This window comes from Pithys albifrons, chromosome 2 (genome assembly GCF_047495875.1).
Source record: "Pithys albifrons albifrons isolate INPA30051 chromosome 2, PitAlb_v1, whole genome shotgun sequence".
Lineage (NCBI taxonomy): Eukaryota > Metazoa > Chordata > Aves > Passeriformes > Thamnophilidae > Pithys > Pithys albifrons.
Window position 1 is genome coordinate 85,670,913 of NC_092459.1, and position 23,111 is coordinate 85,694,023.

At 45.1% G+C, this 23,111-nt stretch overlaps 1 protein-coding gene across 4 annotated transcripts in view; it reads right to left on the reverse strand.

Moving 5' to 3' along the window:
- Positions 1-23,111, reverse strand: part of MDGA1 (MAM domain containing glycosylphosphatidylinositol anchor 1) — a 148,051-nt gene that overhangs the window by 95,388 nt on the left and 29,552 nt on the right. For 3 of the 4 annotated variants that reach the window (XM_071576659.1, XM_071576668.1, XM_071576649.1), the window contains 2 exons: positions 3,728-3,867; positions 879-1,053 (listed from right to left, as the gene is read on the reverse strand). In XM_071576659.1, coding sequence (XP_071432760.1) covers positions 879-1,053; positions 3,728-3,867 — 315 coding nt within the window. The remainder of the gene's footprint in view (positions 1-878; positions 1,054-3,727; positions 3,868-23,111) is intronic. The other variant, XM_071576676.1, reaches the window with a different exon arrangement.

Below are 23,111 nucleotides of genomic sequence, written 5' to 3' on the forward strand. Positions count from 1 at the left end.
CAGCTGCTTTATCATACTTCACAACTTTCTATGATCAACCTCTTGCTGGCTAGGCCTTCTAAGAAGATAGGAGTGAGGAGAGGGATTTAGTGTTTGGCTGGAGAAAATTTAAATAGTTGATAGCCAAGGATAATGAGCAGAACAGTAATCTTTTCCAAGAGAGCAAATCTCTTCAAAAGTTGCCTAAACCTTAAATCTTGGATTCCTTCCATATGGTTGTTATTAAGTAAATTTAATTTCCCTCAGTTTTGGCCACAGCAGCCCAAGAATAAACATTAATCCCAAGAATAAACATTAAGAGAAACCTTCAAAACTTGCAGCCCAAGGTGGAAAACCACTAACAGTATCTCCAGGACACAAGAAGGATGGGCACTGTGACCAGCTAGAGAAATACTGAGTCAGCTTTACATTTATCCCTTCAGAGCTCAGCCTCCTCAGCTGCATTGAAGTCTTACTGTTTCCACCATGCTACAGAAGTAGGAATGCTGGGAGCAGGGTACTGATTTCAGGGACAACCCCCAGAATCAGGGGCACTACTAACTTCCAGAAGCATTGGTTTGCTTCAAGACTGCCAGCTTCAAAATTAAGAAGCCGTAGCTACCTACAATGCTGAGTCGCAGACAAGTGCTAGGGAATCCTGCCAGTGACAGACATCATGGCACCTAGATGAGTGACTCACAAGGACAGGCAGAGCTAGATTCTTCATGGATGGATCTATTCTCTTAGGGAAAATGGACCCTGGGGACACCACACCAATCCCTTTGCTCCTGAATCAGGTGCATGTGGTCCTAGGGCAGTGCAGCTCCCTGCTGGCCCTGCAGCAAGGCAGACATGCAGTAGAACTGTGGGAAGCTCTGGGTTGCCACTAAACGACTTACACTGCACATCTACTCGAATGGACTTGATGGCAGGGACCCCAACCCCATTTTCTGCTTTACAGTAATAGCGGCCCCCCTGCAGCCTTTGGATCTTCTCAATCCGAAGGGTCTCGTTAAGCACTGACGTCTCTTGGAATTTGTCCGACGCGCTGCCAGCAGTTTTGGTCCATCTCACCTGCATGAGAAGAACAAGGCAAATTAAATCAGAGACACAAAACAGAGATCCCAAGGGACAGCGGAGCTCCCTTTGCTGCTCTTCCCTCTCCTCCCTAGCCCTCTAACAAAGGGTTCCTACAGCACCACCAGACTAAGCAAAGTTCAGCTACTGATCTCAGTATGTCTTAGTAGGCTGATTCTCACCCATCACTAATTCCCACATCCAAGAGTCCAGGATAACCTCTCAGTTCACCCAGACACACCACTCCTGCTCCAGTCCCATAAATACAGCAGCTTGCTCAGTTTTATTGTGCACAGGACTTCTAGCATTCAGCCTTGGGACCCTATGTGGCTGGTAGGCCATGACGTTACAGCAGACATCAGCTCACAGCTACAGTGCTTTCACTGCAGTCCACACTCATGCTTTTCTGAACAACAAGGCTATTTCTGCTTTTTGCTTTTCCAAGAGTGAGAAAATGCAGTTGCTATCTGACTCTTGCCCCTTTCCCACAGGGAACCCCTGTGCAGCATACAAGGTTTTCCTCTGATTTTAAGGATACAGAAAAAGAACAGAAAAAAAATCCCTTCAGATTTCAAGTTATCTTCACTTTTTTTTGGCCTTATGTTACGTATCTTAAGATCCTGGCTTCCAGGGACAAGGGAGCTGCATGATATTTCATGGTGAATGGTGGCAAGAGGACAGCAATCCTAAAGACTGAATGGTAATTCTTATGTCTGGAATGAGGTACAACTCTTACAGTGAAAGTACAAGCTTCCCTCTTGTTTCATGCAGTACTGACAATGAAAGAGAGAGATAGTTTTTCCCAGCCCATTGGTTTCCTGTATTTGCAGCCTCCCTTCTAAAGGATGGTGACTGCTGGTCTCCTGCACTGGTACCCATCTAGAATCTGGGACTGAGATCCAGCAAGATCAGCCAGCAGAAAGAAGGCAGACTTTCATTCAATGTTGGCCATCGATAAAATGGACCAAACACCTTCACCACCCTGCTAGACTTTGCCTGAAGTTTGCTGCCATCACCTGATTGATGCTGATGCTCTAGAAAGAACAGGGGTGTCTACATATCACTCCCAGAGCACCAGGCTGAGCTAATGACCATGGATTTATTCAGCCTTTGTAGGCTTATGAAATTGTCTGAGGGCCCCTGTTTGCAAGGACAATTCAGCCAGCTCTTTAATCTTTTCAATTGCAATCTCATTTAAGTATTTTGGCCACATTTTCATGCTTTAATGACTAGTTGATAGAAGGAAAAAGAAAAGATTAAACAAAAGTTAGGATAAGAGCTTAGCTAGGGAAGAGATCAATCCCTGAGAAGGGAAGGGCAGAGGTAGGATGCCTGCTGAGTTTTATATGCAGATGTTCCAGTTTCCCCAGTCACTCCTGGTCCTACCTTTTCATGTACCATGTGCATGTCCAGGAAATTACAAGTCACAGTGTTGCCCTCTAGCATGCTGTCTGCAACAGGCTCTGCTCCAGAAATCTCTCTGGGTACTCAAATCCCTACAACATGACAGGACCTTTGCACACATACAACAACCCTAGGCAGGGCCAACCCTACCATCTTCCTCACTTATGATGTACACAAGTATCATCTGCCTATCACAGTCACAAGCCTAGGCTGATTGTTTTTGCTATCTTGGCTCAGATTATTTTCTTTTTATTTTTTCCAGGATATGTTTTTGATGGATAAACCATTTCAAATCCTGCTGAATCCCTTGTCCTTGTCATTACCTCTTTGCCATGTAGCTCCTCGCAAGCACATCCACAGAGGCATTGACTGATATATGCAGACATATGGCTTCTCACCACAAATATTTTTGGCAGTATTGAGGAAGGGGACCAAGAAGACAGGCATATCATATGTGGCTCCCTTAGGCACACCCAGCACCACAATATGTACCAGATGCCACTCCTACCACACTCTGTCCTGGAGATTGCAGACCCATGCTCTGCCCCAGTACCCTATGGACATAACCACATTAACACTGAACCACTCTGCTAGAGTTATCTGAAGGGTGGGGAAGTGGCTGCATGGGGCCTGAGGCTATGCAAGCCTCTAGGCACTCCAGGGGAGGACTGCAAGTTAGCCAAGCTCAAGTTCGTACCTCTCCACTGAACTGTGTCTTTGATGACAGCATGAATATGACCAGCGCTGCAAGTCTGAATTTGACTCTGCTTGGTGGCCATAAAGCAAAGAACAGTGGGCTCTGTGCAGTGCTCAGTGAAGTAGACTATGAACAACTTCCCAAAATCTCCCAAGCAGGGTGCCCTAGGCTCTACATTCAGAGAAGCTTAGAGACTGATGGACCATGAAGGACCAACTCCTGTGGCCAACCTTCTCTAGGCTGTTCCTCCTTTGTAGCAAGAGTTAAAGATTTGGGAGTGGATTGTATAATGGATTCAGTTTGAGCTTTCAGTTTCTGGGGAGACTTCACATACTGAAAACCATTAGGTCTTTGTAGTCTCCTGCACAGCTTTGTGGATTGTTTTCCACAAAAGCAACTCTTAAATGCTTCATAGCTTAACAAACAACTGCTTGCATGATGGGGCATCCCTATCTGACTCCAATATGTAGGAGAAAGCTGGGCACCTTGCTGCCCACAATTTTACTCTACGTGGAGACTACAGACATGTGCCATGGGGAGCATGGGTGACAGGCAAGACTGGGAGTTTACCTGTGGCCGGGGGTGTCCTGTGACCAGACATTGCAGGACCAGCGTGTCCCCCTCCCGAATTGTGTAAACACGTTCACTGATGTTGTCTTCCTTCACCACACATGCTTGTCCAGCATGGATGATCTGGGCCTGAGCAGGAGCTGCAGAGAAGAAAGAAGAGGTAAAGAGGGATCTCCTTATGCCCACTGCCTGGGGTGGCTGCTCCCACAGCAGGGTGGAAGAGCCAGTTCTTTAGCCACAGAGGGGAAGAGCCAGACAGTGCTTGGAATGAGACACAAAGGTCTTAGGAGATACAAAACTGAGCAATTTTCCCCATTTCCTGGGAAACTGGTATCAATTGTTATTTTAAAACAATAGGGATGAGCATCTCTAGACACTGAAAAGCAGAATATGGAGCTTTTTTTGGTGGAGCCTTCTGCATGGGTGGAGTACTAAGAATATCCTACTGTCATGTCTCCCAGAGAGGAGTCCGTGCATGCAGCTATTGCAGGGACCTGGTCAAATCACAACTGCTCTATGCCTGTCAAAAATAAGCCTGATTACTATGATTTACTTTGCAGGGGGCTGGCATAACTACTGAGCAGAGTCAGAAAGGGCCTTGAAGATCTGTACAGCTATTAGCACACATTCCAAGAACAGGGACAGCACACGCTGCAGAAAAAAATAAGTCTTTCCCTTACTAAGTAGTAGCCTATCTCAGCCCTGAACCAGAGCAAGCACCATCTGCAAAATCAGGGGACCCATAATCTCTAGGGACCTTTCCGCCTAGGGCTTCAAACAGGGACCAGTTACTCCCAGGAAAATGAGTGAAGATCAGTGCAGTAGAAAAATACACAGAAAAAAAGTTCCCAAAACAAAGTTGAAAAACACCACGACCCCAAACAGCACCTATGTCCCACTGCAGCCCTGATGAGCAGCAGGGAGAGATAAGCTCTAGAACAGAATTTTATAAAGAAAAAAAGACTCAGTTCTGAAGTCCTGTGCAAACAGCCTTTGGCTCCCTACTCCAAAGCGTTTTTGTGATCACAGAAGCAGCTGAGGTGTATTGAAAGTGATTGTACAGCGCAACAGGACACCTGCACGTTTTTGAGGCAAAAACTCCAGTCACACTTCAAGGAACAGAGAAGGAAACCCACAAACATGTCTGAGTTGGTGTCTCAGGGACAGTTCCTCAGCACACTTCCCTGACTTGCTAGAATGCTTTCAGGAGTCTCTGGAGTCACAACTCTAGCTCCCATTAGTGAAATGTAATACAAATAAACAAATCACTGTGGAAATGATCAAAGTTTTCAAAGCAGTGAGACTCAGTGAGACTTCCTAAATAGGATCAAATTTTGCACAACCTATTAAAGCTGAACCAAGCACCCACTTTTCCCTCAAGGCTAGTTGAGTTTCAAAGACTACTTTAAAAAAAAAAAAATCATTCTTTTGGCATGACCAAAATGCTTGAAAACAAATCACCTGGTCAAGGGAAGTCCTCAGATTTTTGGTGGTTTAATCCACCAGCAGTACAGACCTAGAGCAGGCTGGGCTTGGGCAGTGGAGAAAATGTGCCTTTGACGCCAGCCTTTATAAACTGATGTCACCACAATGCACTAACCACGCAGCAGTGACAAGAGAGCGGACACAGGGCTAGTGGACAAAAAGCTGCTCTTGCTGCTGGGGCTTCACAGCCTGTCACAGTCACTCAACATCCACGCAGCAGCACTGCACATACATCAGGCTCCTATCTTTTTGTGTCTCCTCTGTCTTTCCATCACGGTGGCACTTTATTAAAATCACTGTTATTGTACAAACTGTTGACTAACAGAAGCAAAATGTGTATTTGAGTAATATGATGGCAAAAATGTACAAATCCCTCAGGGCCTCCTGTCTTCCCCTTGTGCAGGCCTCCCAAGATGCCTGCCATCACTTGAGCACCACAGAATGCTGAAACCAACTGTCAAGGCTTCCCTGACACAGCTGAGCAGATGAGTGAGTGATCTTTCCCCACCTGGGTGGCAGATGAGTCTCACTGAACCCAGGAGAAAGCGGAAACCTATATATGTGGCTACACACATCTGTGTGTTTCTATACCCATACACGTATGAATATACATACAGATATGTAAACACACTAAGTAAATTAGTGACTTATCAGGAAAAGACATCACGAATGTCAAGCCAACAGTTACAGAGGAGGAATTCAGAAGCATTTATAACCTTTGATAATATACCTTAATCCAAATGACAGTATCTTGGGTTGCTACAGCCCTCACATCCCTCTTCTGCAGGTCTGCCATCATACCTTTAACCCCACATAAACTGCAGAGGACCACTTAAAGGGCTGAGACCCAGGCTGGGATGCTGAAGATTCCCTGCTCTATGACTGAAGGAAAAGCTGTGTCCCTTCCCATCCTATTCCACATTCCCCTACAGCCCCAAACTGTGCTGCCTGCATTTCAGCAAGGTCCTGGCATCCTGCAGCAGAAAATCTCTCACAACCTCTCTTTACAGTCTCTGGGCTGCATTTGCCAGCTGGTGGCTCTATTCTCCCTTTGCAAACATGACCTTGCTGCAAAAAACTAATTTCCAGATACTCCATGGAGAATCAGAATATTTATCTGCAGCTCTAGCTCCCAGTTAAATGTTGCTCTTAAGTTGCTCTGCTGTACCCCATATAGTACACAAGATAAGTCCTTCAACTTCTACTCTTTTCCCTTTCTCTATCCCACTTCCATTATTTTACCTGTCATGTGTAACCCTTTTCTACCACTTCTCCAAGGGCATTTCCACATGGAACATTTCCACAGCAAAATCATTAGGTACTCTGGTAGAGGATTAGAGGGCTATTGTGCAATTATTCTGGTGCCAAAATACCTTGTGGTAATTTGCTGGTGTCTCTCTGAGTTTGAGAGAAACATTACTTACACTAAATCTTTTTTTGGCACTACAAAGCATTATATGGCATTAGTCTACAGCAAAACAACAACCCTGGGAATAAGACCTGGGTCATAATTTTGTCCTCTTCTCCCAGATTCTCCCTGGATATACTGAGCTTACACGAAAGGGTGTGAACATCCAGCTTTCTTCATAAATGTCTGAACTTGCTTGTGTCATCAACAGTAATACCTTTCAGAAAAATTAATTGGAAAGGGACATCCCTTTAAGTGAATCCCCACTGCTTAAGCTTTAACATCTCTCTGGCAATCACAGCACCAGGTCCTCAGCAGAACAGCCACCATTTTTCAATTTCTTAAACCCCCCATGAATCCAGATTGCTCAAAAGGGAACTCAGAAAGCCTGGAGTTATCTTGGAAAGAAAAGCACTTAGGTAGATGGCATAGAAGCCTGAGACACTCTGCCTTCGGTTTAGTTACAACTTGACATTAGTGAAGTGGTGGGGGCTGATCAGTGAAACAACCTAGTTCTTTGGGACCTGCATTAAATCACAGGATGAGACTCAGGAAAGCCTCTGCTCCAAGCTCAGCCTGCCACAGCATACAAAGGCTGGGAAAGTCACCTCACACCATGTTACAGATGGGCAGAGAGACTGTGAGGATTAACTGCACTTTTAATGTGCTTGAACAGAAAGAATACATTATTATTTGACATCATCCCAAGTCTCCTGGAGGATTTCAGCATCCAGACAGTTTGCACGTTGCCAGCACAACAGGATGGCAGGATCATGCCTGTCAGAGTAACAGTTTCACAGAAAGCCCTTAGGAAGGAAAAGAAAGGCTGGAGCATGAGGCCAGATGCTGGAGTTGAAGCAATAATCTCATCCATTCTCAGCAGCGCTCCATGAAGAACAACTCTTGTACAGAGAAAATCTCCCCTGCTAAGTTCTGCTGGGGCAGAATCTCTCTCCTCAGACCATCAAACCCCAAAGCAGAGGTCTAAGACCTCTGTGGAGGAAGAGGGAACAAGTAGTTCCACACCATATTTTTCACAATATTTTGAGGAATAGAAACATCATTACTTTTATTCTGCTTCCAGGTAAGAGATCACCTTAGGGAAGTATCCCAATACAAAGTCCTCCACAGAAACCAGGCCAGCCAAATATTGAGTATCAGATGCTTTAGAAGGGAAAAAATTCAGACTCTGAGCAGGCAGCATTGGGCCCATCCTCAGAAAATGGCTAGCTTGCAATGCATTTGGCCTCTGCACTGAAATTTCCTACAATGGTTTTGCTTGATATATTTACACATTAAAACTAAAGGAAATTGAAGTGGATAAAATAACTTTATTCCCAGTGCAGTGTACTGTACAATGTTATTATTACCATAATCTGGAAAGTTTATGAGACGCTTGGTGGTTAGAGGTTGCTAATATGAAAATGCAGAAAAGGAGAGAAAAATGGTCTTTTGGAGAGGACTGAGTCATCTGTATTTGGTTCACATGTCTAGCCATTCGTCTTCTTGCACCCAAGATCCTATCACTACAATGGCAATTATGAGATCTCCTTCACAAAGAGGGTGATAAGTGACAGATACTGCACTGACACTGCCTTGGTCAGCACCCACAAGGGCAGCCATTCCCCCCCACCTGCAGCACAGCATCAACCACACTTCACTGCTGCCTTCTCAGCTAGCTAACATGAGTCATCATTGTTTGACTGTCCCACCACTACCCTTGCCACCTGCACATGTCCTGCTGACAGCCTCAGGAATGAAGAACATTAATCTCCAAGGCTGCTGGTCTAGTACTTGCAGCTATACACACAGAGGCACTGAATACACCCACCTCCACTATCACCATCATGCAGGGTGTCCTAGTTCAGCAGGAGGGACCAGCTAACCCTCTGTGGGGGTGATCAAAGCTGTGTATTCTACCCCCTCTATTCATTCCCCGAGGTCAATGGGCCATTAGCAGCAGCTGCCCAGGGAGCCATTATCACCTTCACACCCAGCCTGAAGGGGGCCGAGCTGCTAATGGGCCATCAACAGTTCAACACCCCCTGGCTCCCAGAGTTAATCACCCATTGTGTGAGTCCCCGCCTAGGGGGAGGGACTGAGAGCTCCCTGAGGGTACATAAGTGGTGGGTAAGAAGACCTCGGGAACCTCTCGTTGGATCCAGAGCAGCAGCAGGACCTTGACAGCAGGAGATCACCGCTCTCGCCCAGACCACAGCCCTCGCCTGCACCAACAGGTTTTTCTTTTCCTTTTGCTCTGGACTTGGGGGAACCACAGGGGTCTCAGCAAAAGGGCAAACAAACCCCCTTGGGTTTGTGCCCCAGGACACTGGGTTATACTGCTGGGGTTTTGTGAGTTGAAAGCAATTTCCCTCTTGTGTCAGTGTTGTTATTGTAATATTATTATTAAATTTTAGCTCTGACTTATAATCTCTCTCGTGGTGAGTTCATTTCCCCTGCTGGTTCACCTTTAAACCAGCACACAGGGTTGAGAGAGAGGGAAGTTGCACCTGGAGCTTTCCCACTTCCTCAGACTTAATCTACCACCCTGCTTTGCTAGGCAAGCAACAATCTTCCATGCATCTAGTGTAGTTATAATTCAGTCTTTTCTGCACATATCCTAGGCAAAGAAGCCAAAGTCCTTCCCAATTTCTGTCACAGACTCCTTGGACTCTTAGTTACACTGGAGCAAGAAGGAGAAGGGCATCAGCTGCTAATCTGATGCTTAAACCCCTCAAGAACCTGCCTGTGTCCTTCCCTCACCCTTCTCATCCTGAGCAAGTGGTATGTCAGGGATGCATCTTGAAGGGAGTCCCCAGAAAATGGCAAAACACAAAGGGTATTTATGAACCACAGTGGGGTTGAATAAGCATTTCATTATGGAAATCCACATGTGGCATTCCTTGCTGAACAGCCACTCTCAGTAACTGCCTGTCCATGGGTGGAACTGCCCTGCAGCAGTATTAGTTACAGACCATGCACTGCAGAACACCCAGGGGGCATCTGAGGCCTCGAAGTCACTGCTTTAGTTGGTGTTTTATTCCATCTGTTCATGCAATGCACAGATCTGCTTGAGCAGCAGGGGCATACAAACATGCAGACCTTTGAGGAAGGGGTCATGTCCCCTTAGCAGAGCACAAAGAGAAGCCAGCACAAACATAAAGAGAAGGGACATGCTAGCAACACTCAGCAGGAGTGATGAAGGTCAAGTAGGATGGGAAAGGTCTGCAGGGGCAGCATCCTGACCATCAAAAAAACCACTCAACTCTGGGAGGGGATGGCAGTTGCCTTGATGTGTGCTCCATGGCTGTTCAGCTGGTCTCACTGATTGCTTCACTGTAGATGAAGCTTTAGTGAAACTTTACACAAAACAAATTAACCAGGCCAGATCCAGCCCACAATGCAGGGCATGATATCGATGCACCATTTGAAAAGGAGAATTCACTCCAGCTTGAGGACAATTATGGAAATAATAAACACAATCAGTGTCCATTAATACTGTGAGCAGGGCTGTGGATCAATATTGTATTAATGGCTGAAGAAAGACTGCCCATACTCATCAGTCAGCAGTTAAGACCAGCACAACAGCAGAGGGAGAGAAGATGCAGTGGGTGGGTGTAACTGAGCTCAGACATTGGATGTCTTTGTAATGCCTGCCCAGGGAACCCTTGCCACCACTGCTTTTCAGAGCACATTCCCTGGGTGCTTGCTCAGGGGCCTCTTCCTCCTCACCTCGGCCCCTCAGAGTCTCCTTGCCCAGTGCAACGGCAAAGGGAGCACAGTCCCTGCAGGTAACTTCCCCCACAGAAGGTGCTCGGTACAGTTCAGCCTGATTAAGTTCTAACTTTTAACAGAAGACCAGGCTAGTCTCCTAGCAGAGAGGGAGGTAATTTGGAATCCCCAGGGATAGGTGAGGATCAAAGCACATCCATGGTCCTGGGTCTTCTCCCACTCCTTAGACGGTCTTGCCCAAGATGCTCCTGTTGACTCTTCCAACATGGTGTGCTGCCTGGGCAGCTCTGTGCTACCACAAGGCTGTCCTAAAGCAACGGGAAGCCCTCTCTGTACACTGACACTATGGGTTATAACCACAAACAAGACAGATCTGCAGGAAGGCTCTTTGGCTTTCATGCACCAATGTTCTCACTGCGGCTCAAACCACATATGCTCAAAAAAAATTCTTACTGTACTCCTCACCTAAATTTGTATCAGGGAACACATTATATTTCAGTAGCAAAATGTCTCTGACTCCTTTCGTATTTGTACACTGATCATGATTAAAACACAAAGATCAATCCACTCTTAAAAGAAACACAGCCACTCCCAAGATATCCAAAGCAACCATGTCTAACTCCATACAACACTTCATAGCACTCTTGAGCAAGAAGGAAAAAAAAATTTTCAATGGGAAGTGCACAGAGAAATGACAAAGCTGCAGAAAGTAATCACAGATAATTAAACTTGGCTACTTAAAATAGCACATAGGATTGTTTTTTACTGGGAAGAGACCAAGACTGTCTTTACATCTCTGGCTGATTATATCTCCAGAAACAGAGACTCCTTTGCAAAACTCACCCAGATGATTTTCACAGTCTTAAAATAACTTTTTGCTTAATCAATGTCACTTCCTTGAAGCGTCTCTATAATTTTGTTTCTTCCAGAAAAATGCCTGCAACAAAATCATGTGAGATGTCATGAACAGCAGGTACACCCCACAGTGAGTCACAACACCTGATCCCAAGACCACCATTCAATTTATAACTAAAGCAGTATTATGTGCTTTACTAAAGTATCAGTCACCAGATAATCACTGATCACCTGTAATCCCCAACTCCACTGCCTGCAGTGGCTCACTATCTTTCCTATATATTTCCCAAAATATTCTTACATAGGTCCACCTAACTGCAGTGTCAAGCAGCAGAGCAAAACTGATCAGCAACTTTGTTTGCTAAGAATCAAGTGCCAGATATTACACACACACACACAACATTATGGTGGCATAAACTCTGCATTATTGCCTAACTCCTATGCCTGAGTGGAATTTCCATTTGTGACTCAATGGCAGCAATGTGAAGTTTGTCAGCAATATGAAGGTTGTCTTCAAATCTTCAGGGGCTGCAGATACTGTGACAGTCAGAGCCTGCACCTCAGTGGTACTGTTCTGGAAGATTCCAGCTTTGGCTGGGAAATAAAAAAAGCATGCCTGTCTTGTAGTGGCCATAAAAGAGACTTTATCATCTTTTCCAACCCACTTCCCACTGTGCAAGCTCCAGAGCCTGAGCTGTATCGCTAAATCTTGCTGCAAAACCCAATGAGCCACAGAGCCGCACTTGGGCAAGGTGATCCTGCCAAGCTGAGTGGTCAAAGCACTGCACTGAAAAACACATTTCTTGTCTGGTTGCTACTTAAGCTCCTGAGCATTTTAAGGGGAAACACAAATGAGGCAAGCAGCTTGGGGAGAAATCAACCTCTGTTCTGAGATCACTGGCAGACCAACTTGTTTGTCAGCTAGTAAAACACCCAAAAATGAAACAGTCCAGTTGGAGAAAAAAGGGCTACAAAGAGAGGAATTCAACTGGACACAGGCAGCACAGACACTTGTATATTCCACCCACGTGCTGCATGAACAGCCCCTGTAGGACAAGCAAGCATTAGACTCCCTTGGTAGGTTTGCCTTCCTATGTAAACTCCCACCATATCTCCAGCCCGAGCCAATCTCTAGCTGCTGCATGCACTCACCACCCTCTGACGGCAAATGAGCAGCTACAGGCATCCAGAAAGCTTGCACTCTGGCTTTTGTTAGCCCTATGCTCTCAGCTTTCATTGTACCCATCACCAGGAGCCTCTGAGTTGTCAGTTCTCCAGAGATCCAAGGCTGGCTCAGATGGAGATGCAAGTCAGCTGCTCTTCCTGCATCTCACACTTCTGCTCTCCCTTTTTAGCCTCTACATCACAGCATGCAAGACCCACTGAAGCTGCACATCCCCAGTCAGCCAGGGAAACTGCCTCTCACAGCCATGCTGCAGCTTGCCAGCACAGGCAGCCAAGTCCAGCAGGCAATGCCCCAGGATTTGCTGCTAATAACTTTTGCAGCTAAATGGACTTTCCTTGAGTGGTCCCAAGGGTTTTACCTCCTTCCCCTGAATTCAAGATCAACTCATTCCCAAAGCCACCAATGGCACTGCTTCTTCTTCTGCTTTCTTTCCCTTTTTATAGTTTGACACCCTTTGATACACCAGTGATTCTTCAACAAAGAGGTCCATGTGCACAGACCTTTAAACCAGCATACTTTGAAACTCAGCTGTTGTTTCATGGCTGGTCCAACTTACACAGGAGATAAAAGGAGAGCACAACACAGACACTTCATTCCTTCAAAAGCAAGAAAAAAAAATCAATTTGCTAATCATCTGTCAACTAGATTAGCAGCAAATGTGCATAAACTCCAAGCAATTAATAACTACCAGCTACTTTTCATATCAAAACAGAAAAAAAAATCTGACGACAGCTGCAACTCCTGAATCATGAAACATAAAGAAAAGAAGAGGCAGTGGTTTCAAACTGAATTCCCCAGCTGGTAGGACACCAGACTTTGCTGGTGAAGAAATCACTAAAGTTATATACACATGCTAAAACCCACCTTGGAAACACAGGAAGAGAAATAAATTCAAGCTCCAGGTGTACTAAAACCAATAGAGAATAAACAGAACAAATCCCAAACCAGTATGCAACCAGAGCACACTAACAGAAACTGGGTAAGATTAGGAACATTTCCATAAAACTCCAGCCGGTGCTGTTCAAAATGCTAAACATTGAGGCCCAAATTCTTCAATGCTGAGGTGGAAAGTGAAGGCTGGTGGGCAGGACAAGGATTCGCAGAGAAGAGCTGCTGGGAGAGAGGACTTTCTCTCTACGTGGAGAGCCAAAGGGGATGTTGTATGCTCAGGGCTGCTAACCCCAGAGAGTGGGTGCACAGACATGGGGCTAGCAAAGCAAGGCACTGACTAGCTCGTGCCCCAACTGTGCTGTGTACATAAACGAAGAAGTTCCACCACTGTCAAGATAGTTTCTGCAGACACACAGAGCTCTGTGTAGGCCACAAAGACTGTCTTGCAAAGCTGAGTAAACACTCAGGCACTGAATCAATGCTCAATCCTCACCTGTCACAGTTTTGCTGCTGCTAGGGCCCCATCCAGCAAGCTCAGAGTAAGCTGGGGATGTGAGGGCAATTATGCCATGATGGCAGTGCAAACATTCACTCGGCAGGAGAGGAAAGATTCAACAAATGGCCATGTTTACCTACTGCTATACCCATCTTCCACAGAAAGCAAAAGGCTATTTCAACAGTGAAACAGAGGCTGGGCAGAGGCAGGAAGGGGGGATCGAGAGCAGGAGAGGGTGGTAAGAGCCACAAGATTGAAATAAAATTTCATTTAAAATGTGTTTTGTTCTCACCATAGTTAGAAAGAGCTGGAAGCACAAATGCTACCCTTAATTCAACTATCTAAAATCCAATTTTGCTACTGAAAAGTAGTGGGCAGCAGGGACTTGTCTCTGTCTGAAGCTCTCTGAACAGCAGTGCCCATTCCACATGCACCTCAAGACCCCTGCAGCAAAGTCACCTCCCAGGGATCAAAGCACTGTGGCTACATGAGATGTGCTTTCAGCTCCAATCTACTTGATGGGGGGACAGGCAACCATGGTGCAAACCCCAGCAAAACCACTCACTGGCAAACCTGGCAGAGATGCCAAGGACCCAGGCACCCTCTGCCAGGTACCTATCTGCTCCCAGCAAGATCAAGGATTAGAGGCAGAGGTGCTGCTGCTGATACTGGGAGGCTGCTGGTGATACAGCCCCTCACTGAAAAGAAGCTTCTGTGTTCAAATCTGTTCCACTGCAGGCGCTCACAATACACTGGAGCTTCTATCCCCAAGCTCTGCTATTAGGTGGGGAAATGCTGCTATTGTGCTCTGCCATCATTGGACAGGAAGCCTGAAGCACAGCCAAAGATCAATCCATACCTCATTCCAGTCTAGCACCATACAATGCAAACACCAAACTCCACCCCAAAGAAAGGGAGAAAGCACTGAAAGCAAATGCCAGCAAATTGTCAGCAAAACTGAGGCAACAGGGGCTGAGTGACACCCCTGGAAATCAAGCCAAGCAATATTTTATCTTGACAGCATCATTTACATCCCTGCAGCGCCTTTGGTGTTCAGAGTCCTAAAAAGTCCCAGTTCTTTCCCTCCCCAGTACCAATAATTAACAACCACAAACTGGCAGACAAGCGAGCAATTCCCTCTGGTTCCGATAAGAGGAGCTGACAGCCCTCTAAGCCCAGCCATCTCCATTGTATTATTCTCTTTGTTTATTGATCCTTTTATGCACATAATGCAAATTGACATTTAATAATTCAGCTGAGTTAATGGTGTTTAAATATTAAAAGGCTTTTCTCTTTTAATTAGCTGTAGCAAAATAGGCAACAAAGGAGTGCTAGATAGATGCCATTTAAAATGCTCTTGTCCAAGTTCCTTGGGATTTTTCTAGGAATGTGAAACAACAGTTCAAGGCAAATTTTGTACAAGTCCCCTACTCTCGCTAAGAAGGTAACTAACCCACAGAAGCATTTCCAGACACTTCGATTCATAGGGCATATTCATCTCTGCCAACTCTTTGTTTTCTCTCCCTTCTGCTCTTCTAATAAAGACAGAGAGGAGGGGAAGGACTGGCAAGAGGGTAGAATTAAAATCCTTCCCCATAGGAAGTGCCAGCACCTACGTAACATGGTGCAGTTGTGGATACAGGAGCCTTTTGATACATCATTGCAAGACCTGCATCCAGGTGAAAACAAGAGTTAAAAAGAAGTACACACTGCTAATAGAAGAGATACAAACAGCACAGAAATCTTGCAGGTATTCCCTGGGGCAAGAATAACTTTTCCAGGAAATTAATTTAAGATTACATTGAAAATGAAAGATAAATCCTCATACAGGAGGCTAAGGGAGCACTCATTTATTTCTCTTCTGCTCATTATGCCAAGGGTTGAGAAAGAGAGGGAAAACATGCAATATCTTTAAACCTCTGTTCCATCTCAGCTGGAGCTGATGGCAGCAATACATCTTAGTCATAATGTTGCTGGTGTATATCATCCTAAGTGCAAACGCTTGGCATTATTTGGGGTGTTTTAACTCTGCATACCTCCTCTCTGAATTAGTGTTCATTTTAAGTCCTCAGCTGGTCTGAGTTTGGGATAATGATTTCCCACCTAACCCAGAGCAGAACCACATAGTCACAATAATTAGATATAGTAACTGTTAATAACTTAATTACAACTCATTTTCTTCAAATTTAGCCCAGACTTAATATTTCAATGACTTCTAATTACATACCACATTTGAAGAGCGTGCGTTATTACATTATTAATTCCAGAAAAAGAAAGAGACTGTCAAACACTAAATTCTTTACTGAGGACACTTCAAAAAACCCAATCTTAATTCAAGTCAATTAATATATTGACTAGCAAATTCTGTGCAAATTCATTCTTCCAGTGAGGACTATGCATTGCAAATCTGTAGAGTGTAAGCTGCATTTTTCACACATAAGAAAAATATCAAATTCCACATATAAGTGCAAAGTTGAGTTCATCCTTAACAGCAGATTTGCTAGTGGCATTTCCACAAAACACTGGAGTCACTGCTCTGAAGCTGCCAGGCAGGACACCGTGCCAAAGGGTGTCCTCACATACAATGGCACCCAAGTATTTCAGGATGATGAGAGTGGGCAGAGCACTGGTCCTCCTGTCCTGAAGTGGCAACACACACAGCCTTGTTCACAACCAGCACCCTCACATGCACACAGGAAAGGGCAGTGGTGCACATCCCAGAGTCACTACATTACATTTTTATGACTGCTATGACAGTGGGGAAATTGGGGAACTGCTACTTTATCTTCTCTTGCACACAAAATCTAGAGGAAGGTCTTTTACAACTCTCTTAGACTTGGGTTAACCCCTGCCTGTCACTTTGGCAGAACATGGGAAAGCCCTCCTTGCCTCTGTAAGGCTCTGTATGCAGGGCGCATTTTCTGTCACTACACATCTTCCATGTGCAGCTCATGAAGTGAAATATTCTTGACACCATAACAAACGGTTTGCATTGCTTCCCTTTAATAGATTATCCATCTACTCCTCTCCAGCTGTGCAGCACATCTGGCCACACTGCCTCTCCTGGGCACTCATCAGCCCAATATTCTGTTATTGTTGCTCAGGAGACTCAGGAGGTGATGGGGAAGTAAATGCTTATTGAACAAGTTGCATCTCCAGCTGTTTTCAGAGGCAATAAAAGACAAATCTCTTTCCAGGCTCTTCAGTTACAAGTTACAAGTTACAACTTTTGGCCTTCTGTAGTCTCCCTTCCAACTGCAGCTATTCCCAGTAAGATGGGGCTGCTCTCTGGATGCACATGTGATTAGCTAACACACTGCTGGAAGGCTATTCCTGCAAATGGGATGGGCTTTGGATCACTACTACGCAGAGCTCTCCTCAACCACAAGTGCCAAGTATTGGCCTCAGGAGCATCCCCCGAGCCCTGCCAAATAAGAGTAGCTCTGGCACTGTCACATCCTGGCTCTGTTGATGGAATTCATTCTGACAAAAAGCTGCAGCTCAAACAAGTAAACTGGGAGAAGAAGGAGGGGGGGGGGAGGGGAGAAAGAGGGGAAAATGAAAATGGATTAGTAAAGAGTTTGGAAAAAAACCCATCTGATTACAACTTAAAACACAGGCAAGGGTAAGTGAAGCAGGCTGATGTTGGTTTGGCCATTCCCCTGGTGACAGACGGACAGCAATGAACTCAGGAGCAAAAGTTCCACAAGGTAAGGTTGTGATTTTATTACTTTCCACCTCTGTGGAGTCAAAAGATCATCTGAAACACCTGAGTCTTGCAGACAAAATTTGGGAAGCTCTAATCCACATGGGATGGTGTTTAAAATAGTTTCTCAGCTGGCTGACTGCACAGGGTGTAGGAACAGGGATTAATTCTCTACACCAGATAATGCATTTGTGCAAACATTGTTGAGCAGCTTGTTCAACAGGGGATTCAGGGACTAATGCAGCCGTATCAAAGCAGCCAGGGTCTGGCTGACAGCCTTGTAAAGGAAGTAAGATGATCTTTGACACTAAGGAAATAAAGCTCTGAGAGACTGAAATGCTGACAGGCACCAGCCTCAAAGCCAAAGTATCTCTGAAGAGGAAAGCTCTTTAAAGACTTCTGTTCTCAAACTCTTTTGCAAGAAAAAAGGTTTTGGCCTACTTAGGCGAGGCCAAGGGCAGGCTAAGACCTCAGCATAGTTTGAAATCACTTATCCTCAGCTTCATTTGATGTTTCCTTGATAGTAGTAAGAAATTTCATTTTATTTAAAACACTCTTGGGCCTTCAGCTGCATGCTGAATGACACAGAGAAGTTCATCCCATGGAGAACAGAACTGTCCCTTGGTCTCTGAAGGGGACAGGAAGAAAGCAAACTCAGACAGTAAAGTCTCAAAAGCAGCCTACTTTCTTAAAAGATCTCAACCAACCCAGCCTGCTGCAGAAAACCCTGGGATGAATTAACAGAAAAGTAGACAGTGGGCTTCGCATTTAAAAGAGAAAGTATACGAAGAGGAAAGAGGCACAGCTTCTGAAAATATGCACTTACTTGAACTGCCATTCCCTAAATGATCAAAGCCCTTGTGCTTCCCATTAGACAAGGAATAGGTTTACCTTCTAAAATCTAGTTTTGCCCCCTGTTTCAGTCTACTCCAATTTTGCAGTAAGGAGAAAGACTCTGGATCTGGTTACGCCTCAGAAGAGTGTAAGTCTCCAGAAGTCCACCAGACTGATGACTGATAGGCACTATGGAACTATTTCACAGTGTTTGTTCCACAAGATATGTCACCAATTACTGGGGCACCACCAGTTTGTTTCACTGAGATGGGCAGCACACCTGTTTTGGGGCATTTCAAAGCTCAATGTGATAAAAGTTTGCTTGTTGTTAATTACACTGGAGAAATGATCAAGAACCATTTGAGTCTTGCAAATCAGTTTTGCTAATCCTCATCCAGCACAAGTTGTCCTGGACAAACTCAGGAAACTGGCTGGGGGGAAAAAAGAAACTGAGTCATGCCTTCCTCCTGCAATGGGTACAACCAGGACTGCTCCTCCTTCCACAGGGCAACAACCATGTATATGGCTGAACATCCAAAAATGAGCCATTCTGTCACATATTACACTCACCATGCTTTCAAACTACCTGTTTGATCAGGTACTAAAACATGTGGGGATGCCTCTCACAGAGGGGGCAGAGAGCCATCTGAGGTAGCTGGGGAGATGCTCAATACTCATCAAAGGATTTAACTTGAAGCAGCAGCCATGTTCCCCACCAGGCACCATCAAGCACTGACAGCAAATAGCTCTTCAGGATTCTGTTAACCTAAAACTACCTCAGCTTCATTCAGGAGACATGGCATCCTGTGCATTTGCTTACTTCTGCGGACCTAGTGGTCTTCAGATTAGAGCCCTCATCCTCTACCACTCATACATCCCTGCTCAGCTATGACACCAAGGAAGACAGAGAGTGGGAAAGAAACTCAGAAACCAAGAACAGTCTATAAGGAGCACTATTCAGTAATTGTCTTGATGTCTGACCTTGGGCATGCAGGTTCTCCCCTTGGTGCATCTTTTTCTCTCCATGTATCATTTGAATAATTGCACTACAGTGTCATGCAGGGTACTTTAAAGCTAAGAGTTTATACAACTTTTTGAAGATGCAAAATCATATAAATTCTAAGCATTATTGTGGTTATTACCTTCCTCACAGGGGGGTTATGAAGCTTTGTAATTAATGTTTGTAAAACAAACCTCTGTCATCAGATGAAATGTGATGTGCTAGAGAAGTGCCAAGGATTAATATCCTCACTAATCTGATGTGGGTTTTACTGTTCTGTGCAACACTTAATAAAAATAATTAAAAACAAACCTAAGCTGATACTGATAGGAAGGATGACAAATCAGAGACAGATGCATGCGAGGACAGACTGCTCTCCCTTAATTAAGTCCAATACCATTAGTCTCCAAGACATTGCCAAGAGTTTTCTTGCTCCTGGTGATAATCATGCATTAAACTTAATGCTGATTTTGGGTAACAAGAACCCTCAAGCACTCCAGAAGGACTTGCAATGCAGTGAGGAATACCAAACACAGCTAAAGCAGCACAGCTCTGACCCCACAACCTTTATACAGCAACTGCTGCCTGGGGCAAAGAGTGAACAGATGCAAGTACGCTCAGAGACTCCACAAACACCTAGAAAAGAGCTCAAAAAAAGCTGGAGAGCCATGGGGCACCACTCCCATACACCCCAAGTCCTGACCTCCAATCACTAGGCTGGAGGAGTAAAGAAATTTCACTCCTTAGGCTGTGCAGGATTCAAGTGCCCTGGAGCACAAGCAGCTACCAGTCCTATGCATTGAGGGCCACTAGCTCAGTGGCTCCAAAAATACATATTGACAGCTTTAATGTTCTTCCATAGGAGAACTGTGGTTGCTGAAGTGTTTTGCAGTACAGCTACTTCCAAGTGCATCAAGAGAGAGAAGCCTTTGGAAAGTCTCTCGGAGCACAACTACCACTAGAGAAGGAAAGTTGCTGGAAAGTGTTTTAACTGCCTGAGTACCAGCTTTTCCCCCAGCACAGCAGATGCAGCTAGAGCGCTGCCCTCCCAGTGTCTTCATACATGCAAACAGCCCTCCACATACTTCACATGACTGAGTTCATACCACACATGCCCTTGCACTAGAGACAGTATAGGTAATATATATATAAATACTACATATGTATAGTGGTATGGGCTATCCTTCCTTTACACACGCAGGCTGCAACAGTAGCTCCTGAGCGGACTCCAAAATCGAAAGGATGTCTGAGCCCTGCAGATTTTTTGTACAACTAACTGTTCATCAAGATTCATTCCTATTTACTGCATTTCCTCACATGGTTTCTTCTGGTGCCAATTCTCTTTGGTTAATGCCAAAGTGATAAAAGCAATACTCGTTGTCCCCTTAATATGTGTGCACCAATATGCCAACACCTTCCATAAGCAAATGGACCAAAAGCAAAACTGATAAACTACAGAAAGAGCTCAAGGAACTACATATATTTCAGACAGAAAAGTTCCACGCTACTTGCCAGGTCATCTGCAAACCTCCCCTACAGGCTGCTCCACAGTGATGAGCCTAATCAAGCTGTAAAAGATTCCCAGAGAAGCATCTTCACAGCTGCTTTGATGTTTGCATCAAGAACTTTTTCTGGCATTCAGCCCAAGTTGTCCCCTCAGACAGAGGTTTAAGACAGGCTGGAAAAACAGCACCCAAAGCACCTGTCTTGTAGAAGGCATGTCATCTTTATCACTTGAAGGCACACAGCAAGGGAATCTGAGCTCACAACAGGTATTACAGTAATAGGTGTGATTATCAACAATCTTGGTTGTGCCAGTAAGGAAAACACACATCCTTTCTCTTCAGAGGGCTTCAAGTGATGATAGGAAACAAACTGACCACAAGAAAGACAAAAACAATTCCAGTTGTCCGTGGGATGGGGTGGGGGTGTGATGAACTAAACAAACATCTTTCTTCATCTATGAGACTTCACCCAATACTCACTTTTAAATCCTGAGAAGCCACTTAGCCTCTACCTTGACTCAAAAGGAATACAAAACATGTGCGGCACTACAGAGCAGTGCAACATCCCTTCTCCCTCTGCCCTGTGCAAAAGATCAAGCCAAATGTCCCCTGACTTTCTTCAGGAGAGAAGTTGGAGGGGGTGTACTTTATTGTAGGATGCTCTGCTAATCCTTGCTATACGTGACCGATAAGGGCAAAGGATTAGCATCACCAGCTGCTCTGCTGGAAAGTGCAACATGGAAAACTGGGTGCACATATGCAGCGTGGAGCCATTAGGAAGAACTGACTCAAGCACCTCCCCCTCCCCATATTTCAGCTCATAATTCCCCATGCCATGCCCAGTTCACTCCCCTTCAACACTGCCTTTATCTCTTGTCTCTTCTGTAGCCTGTCACTTCAAGTGCCATTTCCACAGCTGAAACACAGGCAGAAGCCCTTTCCTATCCACACTGCTGCGGAGCATGTTACTCTCACCAAAATCATTCTGGGCAGCTGGTGCACACTGCAGAACCAGGAGAGAACCAGTAGCAACATCTTCTGCAGCTTGGCCTTAACAGAGTGGAGATGCCAGACATCCCAGCTATGAAAAGTAGTCACTTTACCTCCCATTTTGCTAGTATTTTTCATATCAAAAAGACTTCACAAGTACACAAGTGGGAGAAGAGGGGCTGCTTCCACAAGGAATTGAATGCAGCTTCCTCTGTGGTGTAATATAGTAGCTTAACAGGACTCAGGAGCATTATTTAATTGCTCAGGCTAGAAAGGCAAAAGCAATCTAAACTGATTTGAAGCTTCAGAGGGAATTAGGGAACAGAATATAATTACTTAAGCTGGAATTTGGCCACAACTCATGGGAAAAAAAAAAAGGGATTCTGGTCTTTCATGACCACAAACAAATCGCAACTTGGTGTTCCATTCCTTTCCAGAGGGCTACAGGCATGCACTTGATCATGTTCATACTAACACTGCTCTTTAAGAAGCAGCTTTGAGGTAAAGTTGATCACACTGTAATACTGTGCTAGAGAGATCATAATGTCTCACTTTGCTCAGGTGACCTCAGCTTTGGGAATATGCAGTTTTTCAATCCTTGAATTTGGTCATACCCTAAATCCCATGTTGGAACAGCTCTTAGCAGACCTGGAATCACAGTGAGATAAGACCAGGAAACTATGTACTGTCAAGGCAGGAAAGCCTTTACCCTCATTATCTCTGGCACATGGCTATTTTGAAGCTTTCTCTGGTATTTTACAAACTGTGAGAAGCAGCCAAGCCAAAACTGGTCTGTTTTAAAGAACAGCCAGGCTCCCACATAGGCCTGAAACACCGCACAGCTGCCTGCAGCACACAGGAAGTCCATCTATGGGACAGGTCATGGCTAAAACAACACTTGTGAAAAGCTGCCAGCAATGCCAGATTGGTCCTTTTCCACCTCCAATCTCACCAGCATCTGTGAACAAGTAAAGACAAAGCCGGTGCCTTTCTGCTTTAGGCTACCCAGAAAACAGAGGGAAAATTCAGCTCTGGCAAGGTCTAAATCTTAGCTATTCCTGTGGTAGACATGGCAGGAACAAGCTGTCTAATGGACCATTTGCAGCAGGGGACCTGACCCCTCAGGATGCAAGCTGGGTGTTAAAGAAGCCTGTGAAATAAGAGCTGTGATAACTCCCCCTGGGGAGTCGTTAGCACCTTCACACCAGCCTGAGGGGGCATGTCTGTTAATGGGCCAGCAAGGATTCCAAAAATACTCCATGACTCACAGAGTTAGATCACCCATTGTGGAACTCC